This window comes from Triturus cristatus, chromosome 11, assembly GCF_964204655.1.
Source record: "Triturus cristatus chromosome 11, aTriCri1.1, whole genome shotgun sequence".
Taxonomy (NCBI): Eukaryota; Metazoa; Chordata; class Amphibia; order Caudata; family Salamandridae; genus Triturus; species Triturus cristatus.
In genome coordinates this window covers 283,326,842-283,344,728 of record NC_140594.1, presented here as the reverse complement: position 1 = coordinate 283,344,728, position 17,887 = coordinate 283,326,842, and the positions used below count along the sequence as shown (strand labels likewise).

Sequence of the window (17,887 nt, the reverse complement as noted above, 5' to 3'; positions counted from 1 at the left end):
ATGGTAATATACCGCAGACTAGACTCGATCGGAGACCAATGGCGAACTTAGACTATTTGGTACCAACTTATAATCGCTTCCATTACCTGTCAAATCTGGATGGGCTGGATTGACTTAATGGGGATGCTTCTATAAACAGTGAGGAAGACACTATGATAACTTCCTTTACAGAACGCACTGAGAAAGGAAACACCTCCCAATCATTGAGAGAGGGAATTACGCTGACCCAAGAAACATCTCCCTAACCAGCTACTTGTAACACGCCAGGTGCCTCGATTAACAATGATAAACATAATTACACTCAAGTCAATTCTGAACTACTTGGATTTACGTTTTGGAATATGGCAGGTCTGTGGAGTAAAAGACAGAACTCAGAATGGCTAGAGTTTGTAGTCGGTTACCAAATTATTTGTTTACAAGAGACATGGCTCACGGAGCATAGCCACATGCACTGGTATAGAACATACTTTACTTCCGCCATTCCGTCGAGGCATGGCAGATCAAAGGGGGGCTTATGCACTTATGTATCTAATAGTTTACAATTCATCAATATCGCCATGGTGACACACAGCTCTTATTATCAATTAATAGTATGTGACTTGATGGGCCCTGCTAGGTTAGCAATAATTTTTTATAATAATGCCACCACAAGAGAAATAATAGTTACCCTGCAGAAACTGAATGATGATTTGGAGCACATTATCACAGACAGCAGCAAGTATATGATAATTTTATGGGGGGATGATTTTAACACACACCCTTGCAATACATTGACAGGTAAAATATGTGGAATGATAAACACAGAAGACTTTGTTCAATCTCATTTTAACCATAATTCATATGGGGAAAAGATCAACAAATTAATATTTAAGTTTGATATGACATTTGCTAACGAAATGTCTTTCCCTTACGCTCTACGTAAGAACACTTTCAATCGGAAAAATACCCATAGCATTATAAATCATGTTTTATTCTCTAGTAGGTGTGCTGCCCATGTATTTAATTTCAACACTCACTCGATTTCATTAAGTGATCATTTTCCTTTGAGTTTACAGTTATCACCAGTACTATTCCTCAAGCAGGGGCATAGTAAAACAACCCTACAGGCGGAAGAAATTGAGTTAGCAAGTCTTAATGGTTGGACACAGATTGTCCCGGAGGGATTCCTCAGACGATTGATAGCCAGTAAAAGGGAAGCCTTTGAGACGTGTCTAAATGTCACCACCACACCTAATGGTCTTATTATTATTTTTTTTTTAAATAGATTTTTATTAGTTTCACATTATAAAAGTCACATACAGTACTTGAGCAATAGTTCAGCAGGAAATACAGTGCATTGAACCATAAAAAGGATGAATCAGGTGCAGTCATGGTATCCCCGGAGGCCACCCATCATTACGCTGCAACTCCATTTCCACCATTTGGGAAACACATAGTTCGCCTCTATATAAATTCCATTTGCCCCATTTTCTATCCCACTTCTTTGGACATCCTCTTGCTTTAAACACCTTTTTTTTCGGCTATCCTACATTTGTCGACCTCTTTTGCCCACATTCGATGAAAAGGCTTATCCGCCACTCCCCATTTTTTGGCAATCTCTCGTTTGACTAAAGTATAGCCCAGTGTGGTCAGTTGCTGTTCCACCTCCGTGAGGTCGGTCTGTTCCCATATATTGAGAAGGCCCAGTCGTGGTGTGAGGGTGAGTCCCTTCCCCAGTAGATCTTGTATATGTCTCTTTGCCCCCTCCCATATGGGATGTACCTCTGGGCAGTTCCAAATTGTACTGTAAAATGTTGCATCCTGATAGTAACCACACAGGAAAAGCCCATCAGGTCTCCCCTAATGGTATTATTAAGGCGTTCTTCTCTATTACACGGTGTAAAGGAGAGCCTTTTTGTTGCCAGAGAGAAAGTAAAACAGGAAGAGAAAGGCTGGTATGATACGTCATGTACTAAGACCCTTAGACGTCTAAAGGAGGCACTACATAAGTCTCCTGGGTGCACCATTGAAGTTCGTTCCTGTAGAGCTGATTATAAGCAGGCTGTGAAGCGAAGAAAATTACGGCTAAAGGATATGGCCAGGAAATCCCTACATGAAGCGAGTATCAGTAATGACAACAGAGCCTTTTGGTGGGTAATTAACTCCTCACCACTGAGAATAGATGAGGTCCCTAGGATTGAGCTGGCTATATTGGAGGAAGAATGGATAAAGGAATTTGTTAGTATATTTATTCTCTGCCTACTACAGTATTAGCATCAGAGCATGGATATAGTCTTAATGAATCCATAGACTTCTCTAAAACTGCCTTCATTGCCCCTTTTAGCCTGGAGGAAGTTAATAATGCAATACAGGCAAGTAAAGGCCGAAAAGCCCCAGGACCAGATGCAATCCCTGTAGATTTATGCAAAGATAACCTCGCTTTATGGGGCCCCTCTTGACTTTAGTATTGAGGGCATGCTGTTCAGCTGGTTTCTTGCCATCATGGGGCGAATCAATTATTGTACCTATTTATAAAAAAGAGACCGCCTAAACCCAGAATGATATCAGCCAATTTCCCTGCTCGATTCTTTAGTCAAGATTGCGGGTCGTATAATCCTGAATAGACTGAACGATTGGGCGGAATCACACAATATTATATCAGAGCTGCAATACAGTTTCCGCCCTGGGATTGGGACAGTTGAGCAGAGTTTTAATTTAAACATGCTAATAGGAAAATATGTCAATATTAAAAAGGGGAACATCTATTTAGCGTTTGTCGATCTCTCTTCGGCCTTTGATTGCGTTATACATGCTAAATTATCGCCGAAAAAGAAAGACATGGGGGTGGAAGCACCGATTATCAGCCTTCTGAGGGACTTATACTCTGGTTGTAAAGCTGGAGTCAGATGCAGCACCAGGGGAGAATGCACCGAAGCCTTTAGGGTAGAGAGGGGGGTGAGACAGGGGTCCATCCTGGTCTCTTTCCTGTTTTCAGTATACATAAACCGTGTGGGCGAGGCACTTGTGGCATCCTCCAAAGATCTCCCACAAGTAGGAACGCGCCCTGTCCTGGCCCTCCTCTATGCTGATGATGCCATTCTTGTGGCTTGTAAGCCACTGGCCCTTCAGACCTTGCTTTCAAATTGTGTTGAATATATGCTGGACCTCGGCCTTTTAGTTAATCATACAAAAACGTTTATAATTAAATGTGGGAGGAATACCACGATATGCAGAGATATAAAAATAAACTGCACCAATATTGGCTTTACGAATACTTTTTCCTTTCTGGGGATTTTATTCAATGAAGATGGTTTATGGAACAAGGCTATTGCCAATAGGAAGCTACAATTTAGCAAAGCTTGCATGGCTCTAAGATGTTTTGCAAGATGACTGGGTTCTAATCCACCGCGGAGATGATGACGATATACAACGCTAAATGTCTCAGTATAGGACATTACGGGGCGGGTGTGTGGCGCACAAAAAATGCTCAGACATACAACTGGTAGAACACAAGTTCCTTAGGTATCTTCTTGGTACCCCTAAAAGCATCTTAGTATATGTATGCCAAGCCGAACTGGGAGCCCCATTTTTTACAGACCTAATAAAGCTGCAACAAATGTTACTGTGGTATAAAGTTATGACTTCAGATCACACAGGCCTAAATCGAGCTGTAATCGGGGACTGTCTCAAGTCAAGCTTATACTTGCGTATTTCGTGGCCGGCCTATGTCCAATGTTTTTTTTGCGATATGGGCCACCCCGAATACTTTGAGTAGCCCGAAACATTAGATCTTATTAGTAGAAGTACTGTGAAAAAATGAAGGCATGACACACCTGGAAAATCTCAGATTGATAACTGAAGTTCCTAAGTCTAATGTTTTAAAAAATCTGCTGATTTTAAACACTTTTAATATGCAACCTTATCTTAAAGCTGTACTAAATGCAAGGCAGAGGTTTGCTTTGACCCGCTTAAGACTGGACAAATTTCATCGAGTAACCAGCTTTCCAAAAATGAACAATTGGTCAGTTAGCTTGGTTAATTGTCCGTGTGACCATGCAATGTCCCAGAACACTATGCATGTGGTTCTTTTTTGTAAACCTTATAGTCAACTGATGAAACGTTACATCTTACCGATCATTAGACCACTACGTTTTAATGTTTCCCTGCATATTTATATCTGCAATCATTGCCTACTTTAGCGATTTGTTGTGGAAGGTCATTCTTCCTATGAGCTGTTCTCAATGCCAGAAAGAATATCTTACCCGCCCCTGTATAGAATTGGGCATAGTGTGCCAGCCCTCTATGGATCTGGGTAATGTGTTTTACATTCCTAAACTACACAATTATTGTATGTGCAATTCATTGTACTTTTTATGTCATTATAAGTGAATTAGATTTAGGCACCTTAGGACCAGATACGATGAAATGCATGGCGAACCCACAATTGCTGAATTAATCTATACAAATAGGAGCGTACTTTGTTTTTTATCTTTTCTATCCCTCTAATAGCTGCACACTAACTTTTGCACTATTGATATACCGTGATATTTGAAATAGATTGTATATGTTTTTTTTTTTTAATATTAATCGACGTAGAGTGGTTTTTTATATTTATAGTAGCTATTGGAATGGAATTACATATTGGGTCTCCTTAAAATATTTTGGTAGGACTTGTATGTATGCCCATGTTGCCTGAAACTTTGCTGCTATTTGGTAACCCTACTGTGTGTTTTTCACACTGTACTTTTGTGTATATTCTTTTGTTTTATGCTATGAATTGTATTTTGATGTTTGCTTGTACTGTCTGATGCTTTTATGGATGTTTTATGCCTCCGAATAAAGTTATTAATGAATGATATTATCATGGCATTATAACCCTAGTGCCAGGGGCATTGCAGATGTTGCTGTTATATATCACCCTTGTAGAGGTTTTCAAAATAGACAGAGCCTTGTTTGCATTATTGTTGGTAATCCTGCTCTGAGGTGATCATGGCTGGTAATCTTGCATAGGATCACCACTAATATAATCTTTTCTGGTCTGTATGGCACTAATAACAATAGTCGCTTGAAATGAATTTCACTGAACACAAGTAGCTCTTACTACTGAAAAGGGCGGAGACCCCGTATTTAGTGCCAATTCTAGATTGTAACTGCTCTCTGTAGCTTTCAGTGACACCCTGAACTGGAACATATGGCTGTGGGCCAGGAAACTTGTTACCTTGCACTGTAAAGCCAATAACGCATTTGCCCGCCAGAAGCACTCCTTCAGCATTTTAGACTACTGTGATAAACGTTTTTGGATCCCTGGGGAGTGCTTCTTAATTTTTAGGTCTAGTCGCTCAGTGGACTAAAGGATTCACTCCATGCATATCTGTTTGACAATAAGTTCAACTCAAGCAGGCCATTCAGCCTTTGTTCCTTCTGATGTCTATATAATGAGTACTATTGAGTTGGGTAACAAACATCTGTTATCTGTCAGTAGCGCCAAGTCTCACAAGGGGTGACCATGCACTTTTCAAATAGGTCTGTTATGTTACTGGCTGAACCCAGAGTTATTTTTGCACTGAGCTAGAGCTAGAGCTGTGGTGTGGTCATATATACTTGACCACATTTGTTGCTGTTCTAGTGAGGCCCTTTCAGTCATTGACTGGGTTTCAGTCAGTAACTGAAAGGACCAAACTGGAACAGTAACAAATGTTGTGATTGACTGGCAAACCACTCCAAAGACCTTGAAGGATCTGAAGGTTGCAGAGCCTTCGATCTCATCAATCACACCTGCTGCACCATTCAAATTATGACCGTAGTGCCTGAAAGATAACTGCACTTGTGATTGTCTGTTTAGTTGTAAAATGTAGCAATAATCGGTGTTTAGTGGAGTGCCTGGAGCTCTTGGTCTGGGTGCCACTGCACCTGCTGGACTATTGAAATCATGACCCTGTTGCCTGCAAGATAACTGCACTTGTGAATGCCTGTTTTGTAGTAAAATATAGCAATATTTGATGTTTAGTGGAGTTATGACAACTTTTGGCCCCGGTGCCACTGCACCTGCTGCACCATTTAAATCAAACCTCTTTTAAGTACAAGGTAACTGCAATTGTGACTTCCTGTATTGTAGTAAATATAGCAATTTTAGGTGTTTAGAGGAGTTCTGACAACTTTTGGGTCTGGTACCACTGCACTTGCTGCACCATTCAACTCATGCCCCTGTTGTCTGCAAAGTAACTGCTCTTTGACTGCCTGTTTAGTAGTAAAATATAGCAATTTAAGGGGTTTCGTGGGGTGCCTTTTGCTTTTGGTCCTGGTGTTACTGCACATGTTGCACCATTGAAATCATGACCATGTTGTCTGCAAGGTAACTGCACTTGTGAGTGGCTGTTTAGTTTAAAATGTTTTAAGTAATCTGGGTTTAGTAGGCTCCCTAGAGCTTTTGGCCTGGTGCCACTGCACCTGTTGCACCATTCAAATCATGTCCCTTTTAACTACAAAGTAACTACAATTGTGACTGCCTGTTTAGTAGTCAAATATAGCAATATTCTGTGTTTAGAGTAGTTCTGACAACTTTTGAGCTCGGTTCTACTGCACCTGCTGCATCATTCAAATCATGACCCTGTTGTCTGCAAGTTAACTACACTTGTGACTGCCTGTTTAGTAGTAAAATATAGCATAGCTCTTGTATATTACCTTTATTTGTAACGTTCAATGTTTATTACAACATTTAGAATTTGATCATAATGACCAAATAGATTACGTTGAAAAAATCTATTTGATAATGCCTGCAAAGTGCAAAGAAAGGTGCTGAGGCATGAATAGGAAATGTCACAAACATTCTAAGGCTAAAGCATCTGCTTTACATCACTTGGTAATAAAAAGTAAGCATTCCAGCGTACTGTTAAAAGCTGTCTGCCTCTTCTGTGGGAAGAGGTCTTATCTTGACAGTGAATGGGACTTAAACAGTGTGAACAGCTTTAGTAGAAGTATTGTAAATGACTGAAGCCAGGAGAAGTTAAAAAAAAATAATTCACACAAAAGCGAATGAACACAGTAATTCAGCATTAGGAACTGGTAAGAACCCCCTTTTAAGATATATTAAATACAAGAGATTTCACAAGCACAATGCATTCGCTGTGCAGGCGAAACCTAATAAACCATGCATTTCGGCTGACCTAGGCTTAGAGCTACAGGTGGGGGAACTCAGCCTGAGCCTTAGCGGAGTTACAGGGTGATCCCAAACCAAGCGGTAGAAATACGCCCCAAAAAATGGAGATGGGATTGCAAACTTGTCCTCGAGCCATAAGGAGGCCTTGAGAAGAAAGTGATAGCAATATCTTTATCTGTTAAAGGACAAATGGTATCCGGTCAACTGAGGTTTTTTTTTTTTTGCAGAGTTTTATATAGCGCAAACTTGATCCGAATCCAATAGGGTATCAGAGCACTTTACATAGCACCGGTTACGTTACACGAGGACACACATTCATTTTTTTGTTAGGCACGGGGAGATTAAGTGATTTGCCAAGAATCACAGGATGTTTAGCGTTGTTACTGAGATTCGAACCCAGTTCCCCCAGGTCCGAGATCGAGCGCCCTAACCGTTAGGCCAACTCCTCTCCCCAAGAGGGGTGGCTTTAAATCATTCCATGTCTCACAGGTGCAGCAGCCCCAGATTTAGAAGGGGGTTGCAGCTCCACTTGAGGACAGCGAGCACCGGATGTTGATATACCGTGGAAAGTATTGTATCCCTGGTTGCTCTGGCTTGGTATTCAAGGTGGGGTGTCGGTGATTAGATTGTAGCACAGCGCTAAACACCCAGATCGCCCGTAACCTAACCCTACCTGTGTGTCAATAGGGTTAATAAACTTGAGACAGTTTCCCCCAACCAAAAACTGTGGGATCTGTTTTTGTGTTGCATGTAGAATCACCAGTGGTTGGGTTGCAATAATGATCAAGGCTTGGCAGGCGCGCAACGCACATAGGGATAACAGGGCTGAACCTCCCCCCCCCCCCCCCGTCAGGTATCTCAGCCCGGGCTGCTGCAGCTCGAGCTGCTGTGGGCTTAGTTGAACAGTGTCTGTAGTCTTCTCTCCGACACGCCCAAGTTTTTCACAGGTCTTTAAAGACCATTTGCATATTTACATACCTTTGTAAACGATTCACCAAGGCTTAGTTTTGTTTCTTGTTCCAGTACCCCCTGGGCCACCAGTCTGGCTATTCCTTACATTAGTAGTGTGAGAATGCATTTCATGAAAAGGAATATAAAGTAGGTGTAGCCAAAAGAAAAATGCCAGCCATGTGTTGTTTAAAGAGTCTGCAAAGACCTTGTCTTGACACTAAATAGGGTTATAAATAAAAAAGTATGTATTCATTTGTAATGTGACTTCGCTGTCTTTATTACCTTTAATTATCAGTCATGGATCATTCAGGCAGCCCTAGAACACAATTAAAAGTGCTTACTATATATATTTGCTGTTCGAAGTATGCATGGCTTTAGGTGATTGTTTTATTTTTGTACCGTCTGGGACATCAAAATTATGAGCTGCCAACCCTAATCATAAGACTGGAAGTTTGTTGCAGGATCAGAACATTATTTATTTCCTCCACCCTCGATCCCTGATTATTGCCATAATAGCAATAGTTTAACTTGTATCTGAAACCCTAAGACGCTGTCAATAACATGCTGAGTTACTTCAAGTGTCTGGGAATGCACCCTGCATTCAGATAACTCACTCCTCATTCTCGCCCTTCACTTTCACGCTAACCCTGCACTCACAGAGATCATAATGCACTCACAATGATCACCCTGCACTCACACCATTCACCAGCTCACCGTGATCACTCTGTACTCCAATGCACTTGCGCTGTTCACCATATACCTCACCCTGCAGTCACACGAGCGAGCGCATTACTCACCCTGCACTCATGTGACTTCACTCACCTGTCCCTCTCACTGCTCAATCTGCAATCTCACTCAGACAAGCCCATCACTAACCATGCATTCATTCGTCCCACTCTGCACTTATATCCACACCCAAATTCATATGGTCACCTCACTCACCCTGCAGTCACTCCCCTTACCCTACTCTCACACTGTTGCATCGCCCACCGTGCACTCACATGGGCACCCCTGCCACCCACACAGAGCAGTGGGTGAATGTGCCTGCTACAAAGAACGTGTACTATGCATATCACAGACCTGAGTGTGATTAAACTATGAGTAGCACTATAAAAAAAGGAAACGTATGTCAGAAAAGTTCTTGTCGGAGGCTGGCTTAGTATAAGGTGCTCACTTATGTAAGTGTAACCACCTGCACTAATCCAGACAACCCTTATGGTGATTTTAGTGGTCTTAGACAACCATAGAAAGCTCTCTAAGTGGTAGCTGTGGAGAGCATCCTTCAGGCTTAGTCCAGGTGGAGTGTAAAGCAGCTTGTTTTATCAGTAAGTAATCTGATGATGTGAGTCAAGTGAAAAAGAACCGCACAGTGAACTTACAAAAATAGGTATTTATTATAATCACTCACTAACACATTGCAATATCTCCTACCCGGAGATATAACCACAATGCACACAATACTTCAGTAATAGAACAGGTAAGTAGCCCAACTACACAGTGGTCCCCAGGGAAAGACCAAACCATATACTAAAATAGTAGAATGCGAGCCACGACCTAAGTTGAGACTGGACCCAGAGGACGTAGAAGAGTTGGGGACCCAAGGTAAGTATCTAGGAACCCCACGGAAGTCAGAATGGGAACACGACCGCATGCTCAATACAAGTCAATGGGTAAGTCACGGTTGCAGTTTTAAAGAAGGACCCTTCCCAGTGGACCCTGAAGAAACCCCGTGGAAGATGGAAGGTTGGAGAGTAACCCCACCTGTGGATACCCAGGAACCAGGATACCTACTGCAGGGAAGCCGGGTGCTTAGATGTGAAGTGATGTCAAAAACTGCCGTAGACCACAATGTAGGACTTGAGTAAAGATGCCGCTGGCGAAAAAGGTGAAAGAATCTGGTGGAACCCAAAAGGTGGACTCAAGGTGAGAGGAACATGCAAGCACGGAAGACGAATGCCCATCGATGTCGATAGATGCAGGAGCGTTGACGGTGCCCTTGAAGTTGCAGCTGTGCAGACTAGGTGACACTGAGGATGACCAGGAGCCGGTTACAAGCTGTTCCACATTGGGTGTTGAGAGCCAGGAGGTCAGTGTCCGCCGGGGGAACCAACAAGCCTTAGCAACGGCAACAGGCGCAGTATTCGAAAAAGGTGCAATGTCGGGATCAGCGAGGTCCAAGTGACTCACCACGGCCAGGTAAGTCAGAGCAGGCCCGAGCAAGCAGGTGAGCCCACTGGAGCCAAAGAAACCCCCCGAGAGAACTCGCAGGCCGGAGGCACATTAGTCGCAAGTGGACCTTGAACAGCTTGTCAGGGATGACGGACCACGATGCAGAGGATCCGGTGTGGACAAAGATCTTGGCTGCAGGAGATGCTTGAGGCTGGAGCTTCTTGGAGCCCGAAGATCTCTGGAGGGGAGAGTCAATAAGCCTTGGCAACTGCATGTCGACGCGGTGCACAGGCGTACTGCTCCAGTGGTACTGACGAGGGATACTGGCTTTAAACTTGCTGTGAAGACAGGTCAGGCCTCAAAGAAGTTGCAGAACCACCACCTGTGTTGCTGAACCGTTCGGAGTCCTTGGGAGCCCAAAATCAGCAGACCGTTCAGCCACGTTGCGGTGCCTGCAGATGCAGGAGAGTGACTCCTTCACTTCAAGGGAGATTCCTTCGGGTTTCTTGGATGTCCACAGGTCCTGTGAAGAACCTGTATGGAGCACGGCCACAGACGATGCAGAAGACTTGCAGAACGACCAGACCAGGAGCAGCAGGAGTCTTCCCAGTTGCAGTCTTGGTTCCCAACGTGAAGTCCAGAGTGCAAAGAAAGTCGAAGATGATGTGGAGTTGGATCTGAATCTTGTCCAACGACAAATCTAGGGACCCATCTACAGGTAAGCACTTAAGTACCCTATGGAGAGGGTTAGGAAGATTCAGGTGCCCCTCCCAGAGGAGGGTCTGGACAGTGGCGAAGATACTCCCATGTCCTTTGTCCAGTTTCATACCAGAGCGGGAGCCAACTGCTCCCTGAGCTGGTTTGAACTGGAGTATGCTAGGAGGGCACCAAATGTGTGGCGCTGGCAAACGCCCCCACTCTGTCCCAATACACTAAATCCTGTCTGGGAGGTGGTTACACCTCCTTGTGACAGGAAACCTATTGTCCTGCCTGAGCCTGGCTCAGCAGCAGGGGGGCAGAATCATGTCTCTGGTCGGCAGCAGCCATAGCTTGCTTTCCGGGTCTAGAAGACTGGTACCGAGATTACTGAGGGCCTTTACAGTGCATGGAATCATACCCCTAACACTGTTTACGCTGTATGATTCCAACATGTTTGATATCAAATAAAACAGGGTTCGTTACAGCCAGAAAAGAGATGGTCATCGCGTAATGACGCATGTCCACTCTATGTATCGTAATGGCTGATGCACTCGCAACCCAGGAGAATGGACTCTGAAGATTGTAGGAGTACCCTGCTCATGCAGGGGCACCCTCACACTTACAACCAAGCAACCTGCCTTTAGGATTGAAAGGCCTGCCTTAGGCGTGACTTATAGGTTTTAAGTGCAGTGACCTCAGATATAGGTAAACCTATATCTGTCGTAAGTGGTGCTAGCACCAGCTTACATAGCCTGCAACGGCAGGCCTGTAGTCAAATTTTAAGTGGTCCCTCATGGGTGGCATAATACAGGCTTCAGCCTATGGGGGACCCCTGGTGTGTCTATGCCCTGGGTACCTTAGTACCATATACTAGGGACTTACATGGGTACATCAGTAGCCAATCTGGGGGGGGGGGGTACCTAAGTACTCATCATGTCCAATTTAGGGAGGAAGCACAGAGACTGGGGTCCTAATTAGTAGGATCCCAGTCAGACTAGTCAGAAAAACATAATTGCACCAGGAAAAGTTGGGGGTGACCATGAGAGCAGATCCTACTTTCCTACCATGCTATAGAGTGATGAGGTGCATTGTTGGTGAGTGGCAGTGAGGGAATTCATGGAGAAGGAGGAAAAGGGGGTAGGGGGCGCCGAAAAAGACTGTTGCACCGTGTGCCGCTAGGGCCAGTCCTGGCTGGGAGTGTTTAACCCCCCCCCCCCCCCCCCCGGAAGTTCAGGTCTAGTTGCACCCCTGAGGCTTGGTGTGGGACACTATGGCCAGTCCGGCCCTGAATGCAATACAGAAATTACGTTCCGCCCAACTTTTGATCGGGCCATATCTAGGCGTGGGCGGTGAACTCCGCTCCGTTTGCGGAGTTTTCTGCCGTCCACGCTTCGCGGAACTCGCTGAGTACAGAAAACTCTGCTTCGCGTAGTGCAGGCGGAGTATTTTCCCGTTCGCAAGCTGCCGCTCGGGTAGAATTTCTACCCGAGCGGCAGGAAGACCAGCCCAAACAGCAGTTTGCAGTACAAACTTGCGGAACTTCGCGGAGTTTTTTGGAGCAAAACTCCGCGAACTACGCCCAGGCTTAGCCATATCAAGCGATTTTTACAGATTAAGCAACGTCTTATCAAGTAGTGTAACTTTGAGTTTTCTTTACTTATCTTGAGGGCCTGGCTCTGCAGTTTGACGTTGTATTCTCTCTGCAATGCTGTTTTTTTTTTATTTATTCCTGGGATATTGTGATTTTTCCTTTGTTTCCTAGTAGAATAAGTTCGATCTAGAATAAGTTTCATCTGTATTTTTTCGGGAACTCTTTTTTCTTTCGCAGTAAATGTACATTAAGTCTCTGGTGTATTACAGGCAATGGTAATATTTCCTGATAAAATTGCTTCCGAAGAAGATTCTCTGATGCTGGTGAAGAGACTTTTTGCCATTTCTGTTTCCTGTATAACATATCTAAGAGGTCTCTTTCCGGAGAGCTCCTATGGAACACGGCATCTCGAGGGTAAGAATATTACATTATTTAGATCTTCCAATCAGGTACCTAACCAATTGAAAATGAAAGTGTTACTTTTCGCGTATGGATTCTTGAATAGAGCCACGTGTATTAGCATGCCTTCTGTGGTATTACTTTCCCTTTATCCATCGTCATAGTAACATCTCTGGGCCGATTATTTAAATCACATTTTCTGTGAATATTGTATGAACTTTAAAAATAGGTAAGTTTTTTATACTTTCTTATAGTCAACCGAGCTATTCAACTGCGATTTATTTTCTTACTATTTACAGCTCTGCATTGTTTTTACATGCTGGTCTGTGTTTTTCTTGATAACTATTCTAATATTCTGATAAATTATTAAATGTTTAAAACATTTTGAGATTTTTAAATGTTACGTTACCACTTAAAGTTGCGGACGTTGCTAGGGTGTGCACTGTGCAATATAATGATGTAAAGAAATGTGACTATAATTGGTGTTCAAACCTAGTACTGTCAGAGAAACATCCATCTGTTTCAGGCTGAAACAAGCATTGGCAACGCCAATCGGTCTCGTCTTTCTTCAGCAATTGGCTTTACCAGTATTTTTTGCCAATGTTGTGCAGCATCTGAAAGAACAAATTGCAGGTTTGCGGTTATCTTAAAAGAGATTATATAAAATATCAGAAAGGAGAGCACAAAGGTGGAGCTTGGGTGGGTACAACACGGAAAACGTGGGGCGATGGGTGTGAGTTGGAAGCAGCGTATGCAGGAAAGAGCAAGAAAACACAAGCTCCTATAGAGTGGTGGAAGCAAAAGAAAAAAGTAGTTGCCTTGTGGGGAGCTGTGGGAATATACAAGCCATCTAATGAAAGGGATTTTAAAGAAATTATAATAAGAGGGAGGGACGGACACAAGAAGAGGAAGGAAAGCCATCAAAAAAGATGTGAGCAAATGAAACTAACTAGAAACCCAGCCAATAGAAAATAATTGACTGACTTAACGCTCAATAAGTACGGAAACTGCCAGCCACCATGGGTTTTTGACAGCAGCTGTCCGTAGGTAACACTTAAAAAAAGACCCATCGGGTGACCAGTAAATAAACAGCTGTACTTGGGGTAAGTGTTCCTGTCACCTCCTTGTGCACCAGTCTCACCACACCTGCCACACTACTGATAGTTATTCCTCTGCACCTAATCAAACTTGCATGATAGTGTTGTATCTACATTTCAATATGAAGGAACAATTCACCTGAAACCTGAACTTTGGAACAACTAGCCATCCCAATGCCCATATACCTAGGATCTCACCACCACCTGCATTTAAATAAAAGTTCTGGGATAGAAGCAGCTGTAACACTATGGTTGTCTGTGGAGACCTAACATCATCTGATCGAGTTAGCAGAATCATATATTTTCAAAAGCACATGGTCAAAGACAGACTAGCATGCTATTATGCTGACATGAAAGGCATTAAAAGGAACTTCTAAGTGTGATCAGTATTCCAAAACATATCTATATTATATTGGTGTCTTCGTACAGTCCCCTTTGTGTTAGAATTGGTTGCCCTGGCATGGTTGCCAGACACTTCTGCCGACTTTGTTTTCATTATTGCAATTTTAATGTAACATGATGTTAATTTATGCAATTCAAATTGGCAATGTAATGCCAATTATAAGCAGTATAGTATTTGCACCACATGGATGTGTTGGAAGGATTACTTGACGAGTGTTATGGTACTTGTGAGAATGGGCTGTTGGTTGACTGCGGTGTGAGCCATGGTCAAGCAACAGCCACAGTCCTTTGCAGGTTGAACCCCAAAAAGTCACTAAATTAACCTGAGCTTCACCCTGGGTAGCTTGGCACAAAAAGCAGTCAGGCTTAACTAAGAAGCAATGTATAAAGTATTTATGCAGCCCACAAATAGTAATAAAGTGAAAACACAACACAAGAAAAATCCAACACCAATTTAGAAAAAGAAAGTACATTTAAAAAATAAAACAAATTGACACCAAAAACAACAAAAACCCTATTAGTAGAACCGGAGTTAAGAATTTAAAAGCTTCTTAATAAAAACTAGAGTCTAAAAGATCAAATCGCCAAACTTAAACATCTAGTCGTGTGAGACCGGGTTGAAGTTGAAAAATATGGCTGACCGCAATGGTGCGTGGTTCGGATACAAAAAGTGGATTGCTCCCTGTCATTACTTTTCTTCAGACTTAGAAGCATCTTATTTTTTTAAAAGATTTTTTTATTACAATTAAGACAAATAGTAACATCAGCAAAGGAAAAGAAACAAGAAACAATAGACTGTAGCACCACATCATTATCTTACCAATCACAAACCCAGGCAACTCACTAATCCCCTCCCTCCCCCATCCATTACCAAACATATCACAGGATTTCAGATGAGTTCCAATGTTACTTAGAAGAAAGTTTGAAAAAAATGGTCTGAGAAGGTAAAGTTCAGCAGGGCAAGCTGCGAAGTCAATCCGAACAGTAATGCACCTCGGACGGATAGGTGAGCAGGTTGGTCTCGGTCTCCCCACAGGTGTCTGATCAGTTTTTAGCCCAAAATGTTCAAAGTCATCAGTTTTGTATTTTGGCTATCTGGGCACCTTTAGCCCCACCACCAAGGGTCCAGGACTGGCGGGACACCACTTGGGGGTCAGGACTCACGCAGGCTGAGTCCAGGTGGCTCTGAACAGGCGGCCAGCAAACTAGCTCTTGGATTTACTCTGGTAGTCCTGGTTTCAGGTGAAGATGCAGGGCTAAAATAGCAGAGCTGTCCTCTTAGGGTTCAAGGCAAGCTCCAGGCAAAGCAGTCCTGCCAGGTACACCAAAGCAGTCTTGCAGCGTGCACAGTGGGTCACAGCAGCAGGCATTCCCCTTATCAGGGAGTGAATTGAAGAGTGAGTCTGGGTGTCTTCTTTTTATACTTGGTGTCCTTCCCTCTGGAAAGTGGTAGAAGCTTCTATAAAGTGTATTTGAAGTGCATGAAATTTCCTGACTCCCCTGCCCTGGCTCCAAGCTGACTGCAGTGAGAATGTGGAGATAATTATTTTGTGTGAAGGCAGAGCACAGCCTATTCAGTCGCAAATGGGGCTTTGCCCCCCCCCTCCATCCTGCCAGCCGATGACCCATTCAGGCACACTTAATCCCTCTATTGTGTGCCTGTCTAGGAGGAATGCACAAAGTCTGTCAGTTACACCCAGTCATGTGACCCAAGGCCAGTTGCAAACACAAAAGATCTAAGGGCAGGAAAACGCAAACTTTCTAAAAGTGGCATTTTCAAAATTGCAAATAAATATCTAACCTTACCATTAAAGAGGATTTTTCATTACAATTTCATAGATTCCAAACATGAACTGGCTACCTGGTCCAAATCATAAGTTAGCACTTATTAAATGGAATAAGGCAACCTAATGTTAGCCTATAGGAAAGGTAGGCCTCACAGTAGTGAAAAACAAACGTTGGAGTTTTTCATTTTCAAAGTACATGTCTAACCTTTTTATTACAATGTACCCTGCCTTATGGGCTACTTAGGGCATACCTCACGGTTGACTTATATGTAATAAAAGGGGAGTTGAAGGCTTGCCAAGGGGGTTATATTGCCAGGTTGGATTGGCAGTTTAAAACTGCATTCAGGCTGCAATGGCAGGCCTGGGACATGGTTTAAGGTCTCAAGTGGGTTGCACAATATGTGCTGCAGGCCCACTAGTAGTTTTCAATACAAAACATATACTTAGATGAGTCTTTGGGGCAGCCTGTGACCATGATTGGGTGGCTTTGATGTTAAACTCAGTTGTCTGTTCATGATTCAGTGGCTTTCTTCTCTATTCTTGTGTTTGTTCTTCCCAGTAGTATTTCATTCTAACAGTGTTGTTACTGGGTGAGTTGTACACTTCCACAGCATTCTTAAGAGGGCTCTCTCCCCTGCCTTTTCTTCTAATTCCTCCCCTTTGCATGCCTTCCTTTCATTCCACCCTTTGACTCTGCACATCCTCATGGTCCCCGACCGCACTCTGTCCCACTGGCCATAACTTCTTTATTTATGTATTTTTTTATGTGTTGCATCCAACTGCTACGTGTGCCAGACAGTTACTAACAGCCATGGAGGGGAGAGCGCCTACTAGCCCCAGCTTGGGCCGTCCATCCCTCACCATGTGTGGTATGTTGTGTGGTGGCCATGTTACACAAGTGACAGCTACTGACAGCCCTGGAGTTTGGAGGCAGGGTTTGGGGGTCTACCAGCCAAAGCTGGGCCTTTCCATCACCTTCACTGTGAGTTGTATGCCATGTGCTGTGTGGTTGGCATGATACACAAGTGACAGTTACCGACTGGAGGGGTGAGCTCCTGCCTGCTATAACTTGAGCCGCACCCCCCCGCCATGTGGTATGTTGTCTGGTGGGCATGTTGCGCAACTGTTGCGTAATGGGACACTACAGTGTGAAAGGTTTCCCATGACGAACATGGGGAGGGTTCATTTAATATGCTGTCTCCCCTCCAGCTTGCTTTGCCAATTTTTGCCAATTCCAAATGGTCATAGCTGCTGCAAGCACAATGTTCTGGGAACCCAGTCCTGCAAATATGTAGGAGTTCATGTGCTGAGGGAATACAAACATGCTCCCCAGAAGCCAGTTTCCACCAGCTGCAATACCTGACCACGCTCTCTTGAGTTGTGTTGAGCTTTGTCTAGCAAGGAGAGACCTTAGCAGAGTGCATCTCGTTGTGGTCTTGCTACAGACCGCTCCTGCTGTCTATTCGAGACAGCAATGTATATTCAGATACAATATAGATTGTGTTTGTTCCTTTTTAGGTCTCGCCTGCGACAGCGCATTTGCTTGTGAGAGATATTGTATGCACAAAAGGGACTTGCAGCCCGCTTATTACTTACCATTGGTTGGTTTGACTGTCACTCTCGTTTCCTTGCTTCTCATTGGTAAATGCATGGGTGT

General features: G+C 43.5%; 1 protein-coding gene across 1 annotated transcript in view; it reads left to right on the top strand.

The window, feature by feature from the left end:
- Positions 1-17,887, top strand: part of HORMAD2 (HORMA domain containing 2) — a 693,976-nt gene that overhangs the window by 17,319 nt on the left and 658,770 nt on the right. The window contains exon 4 of the mRNA XM_085633816.1: positions 12,815-12,959. Within this exon, the coding sequence (XP_085489942.1) occupies positions 12,815-12,959 (145 nt within the window). The remainder of the gene's footprint in view (positions 1-12,814; positions 12,960-17,887) is intronic.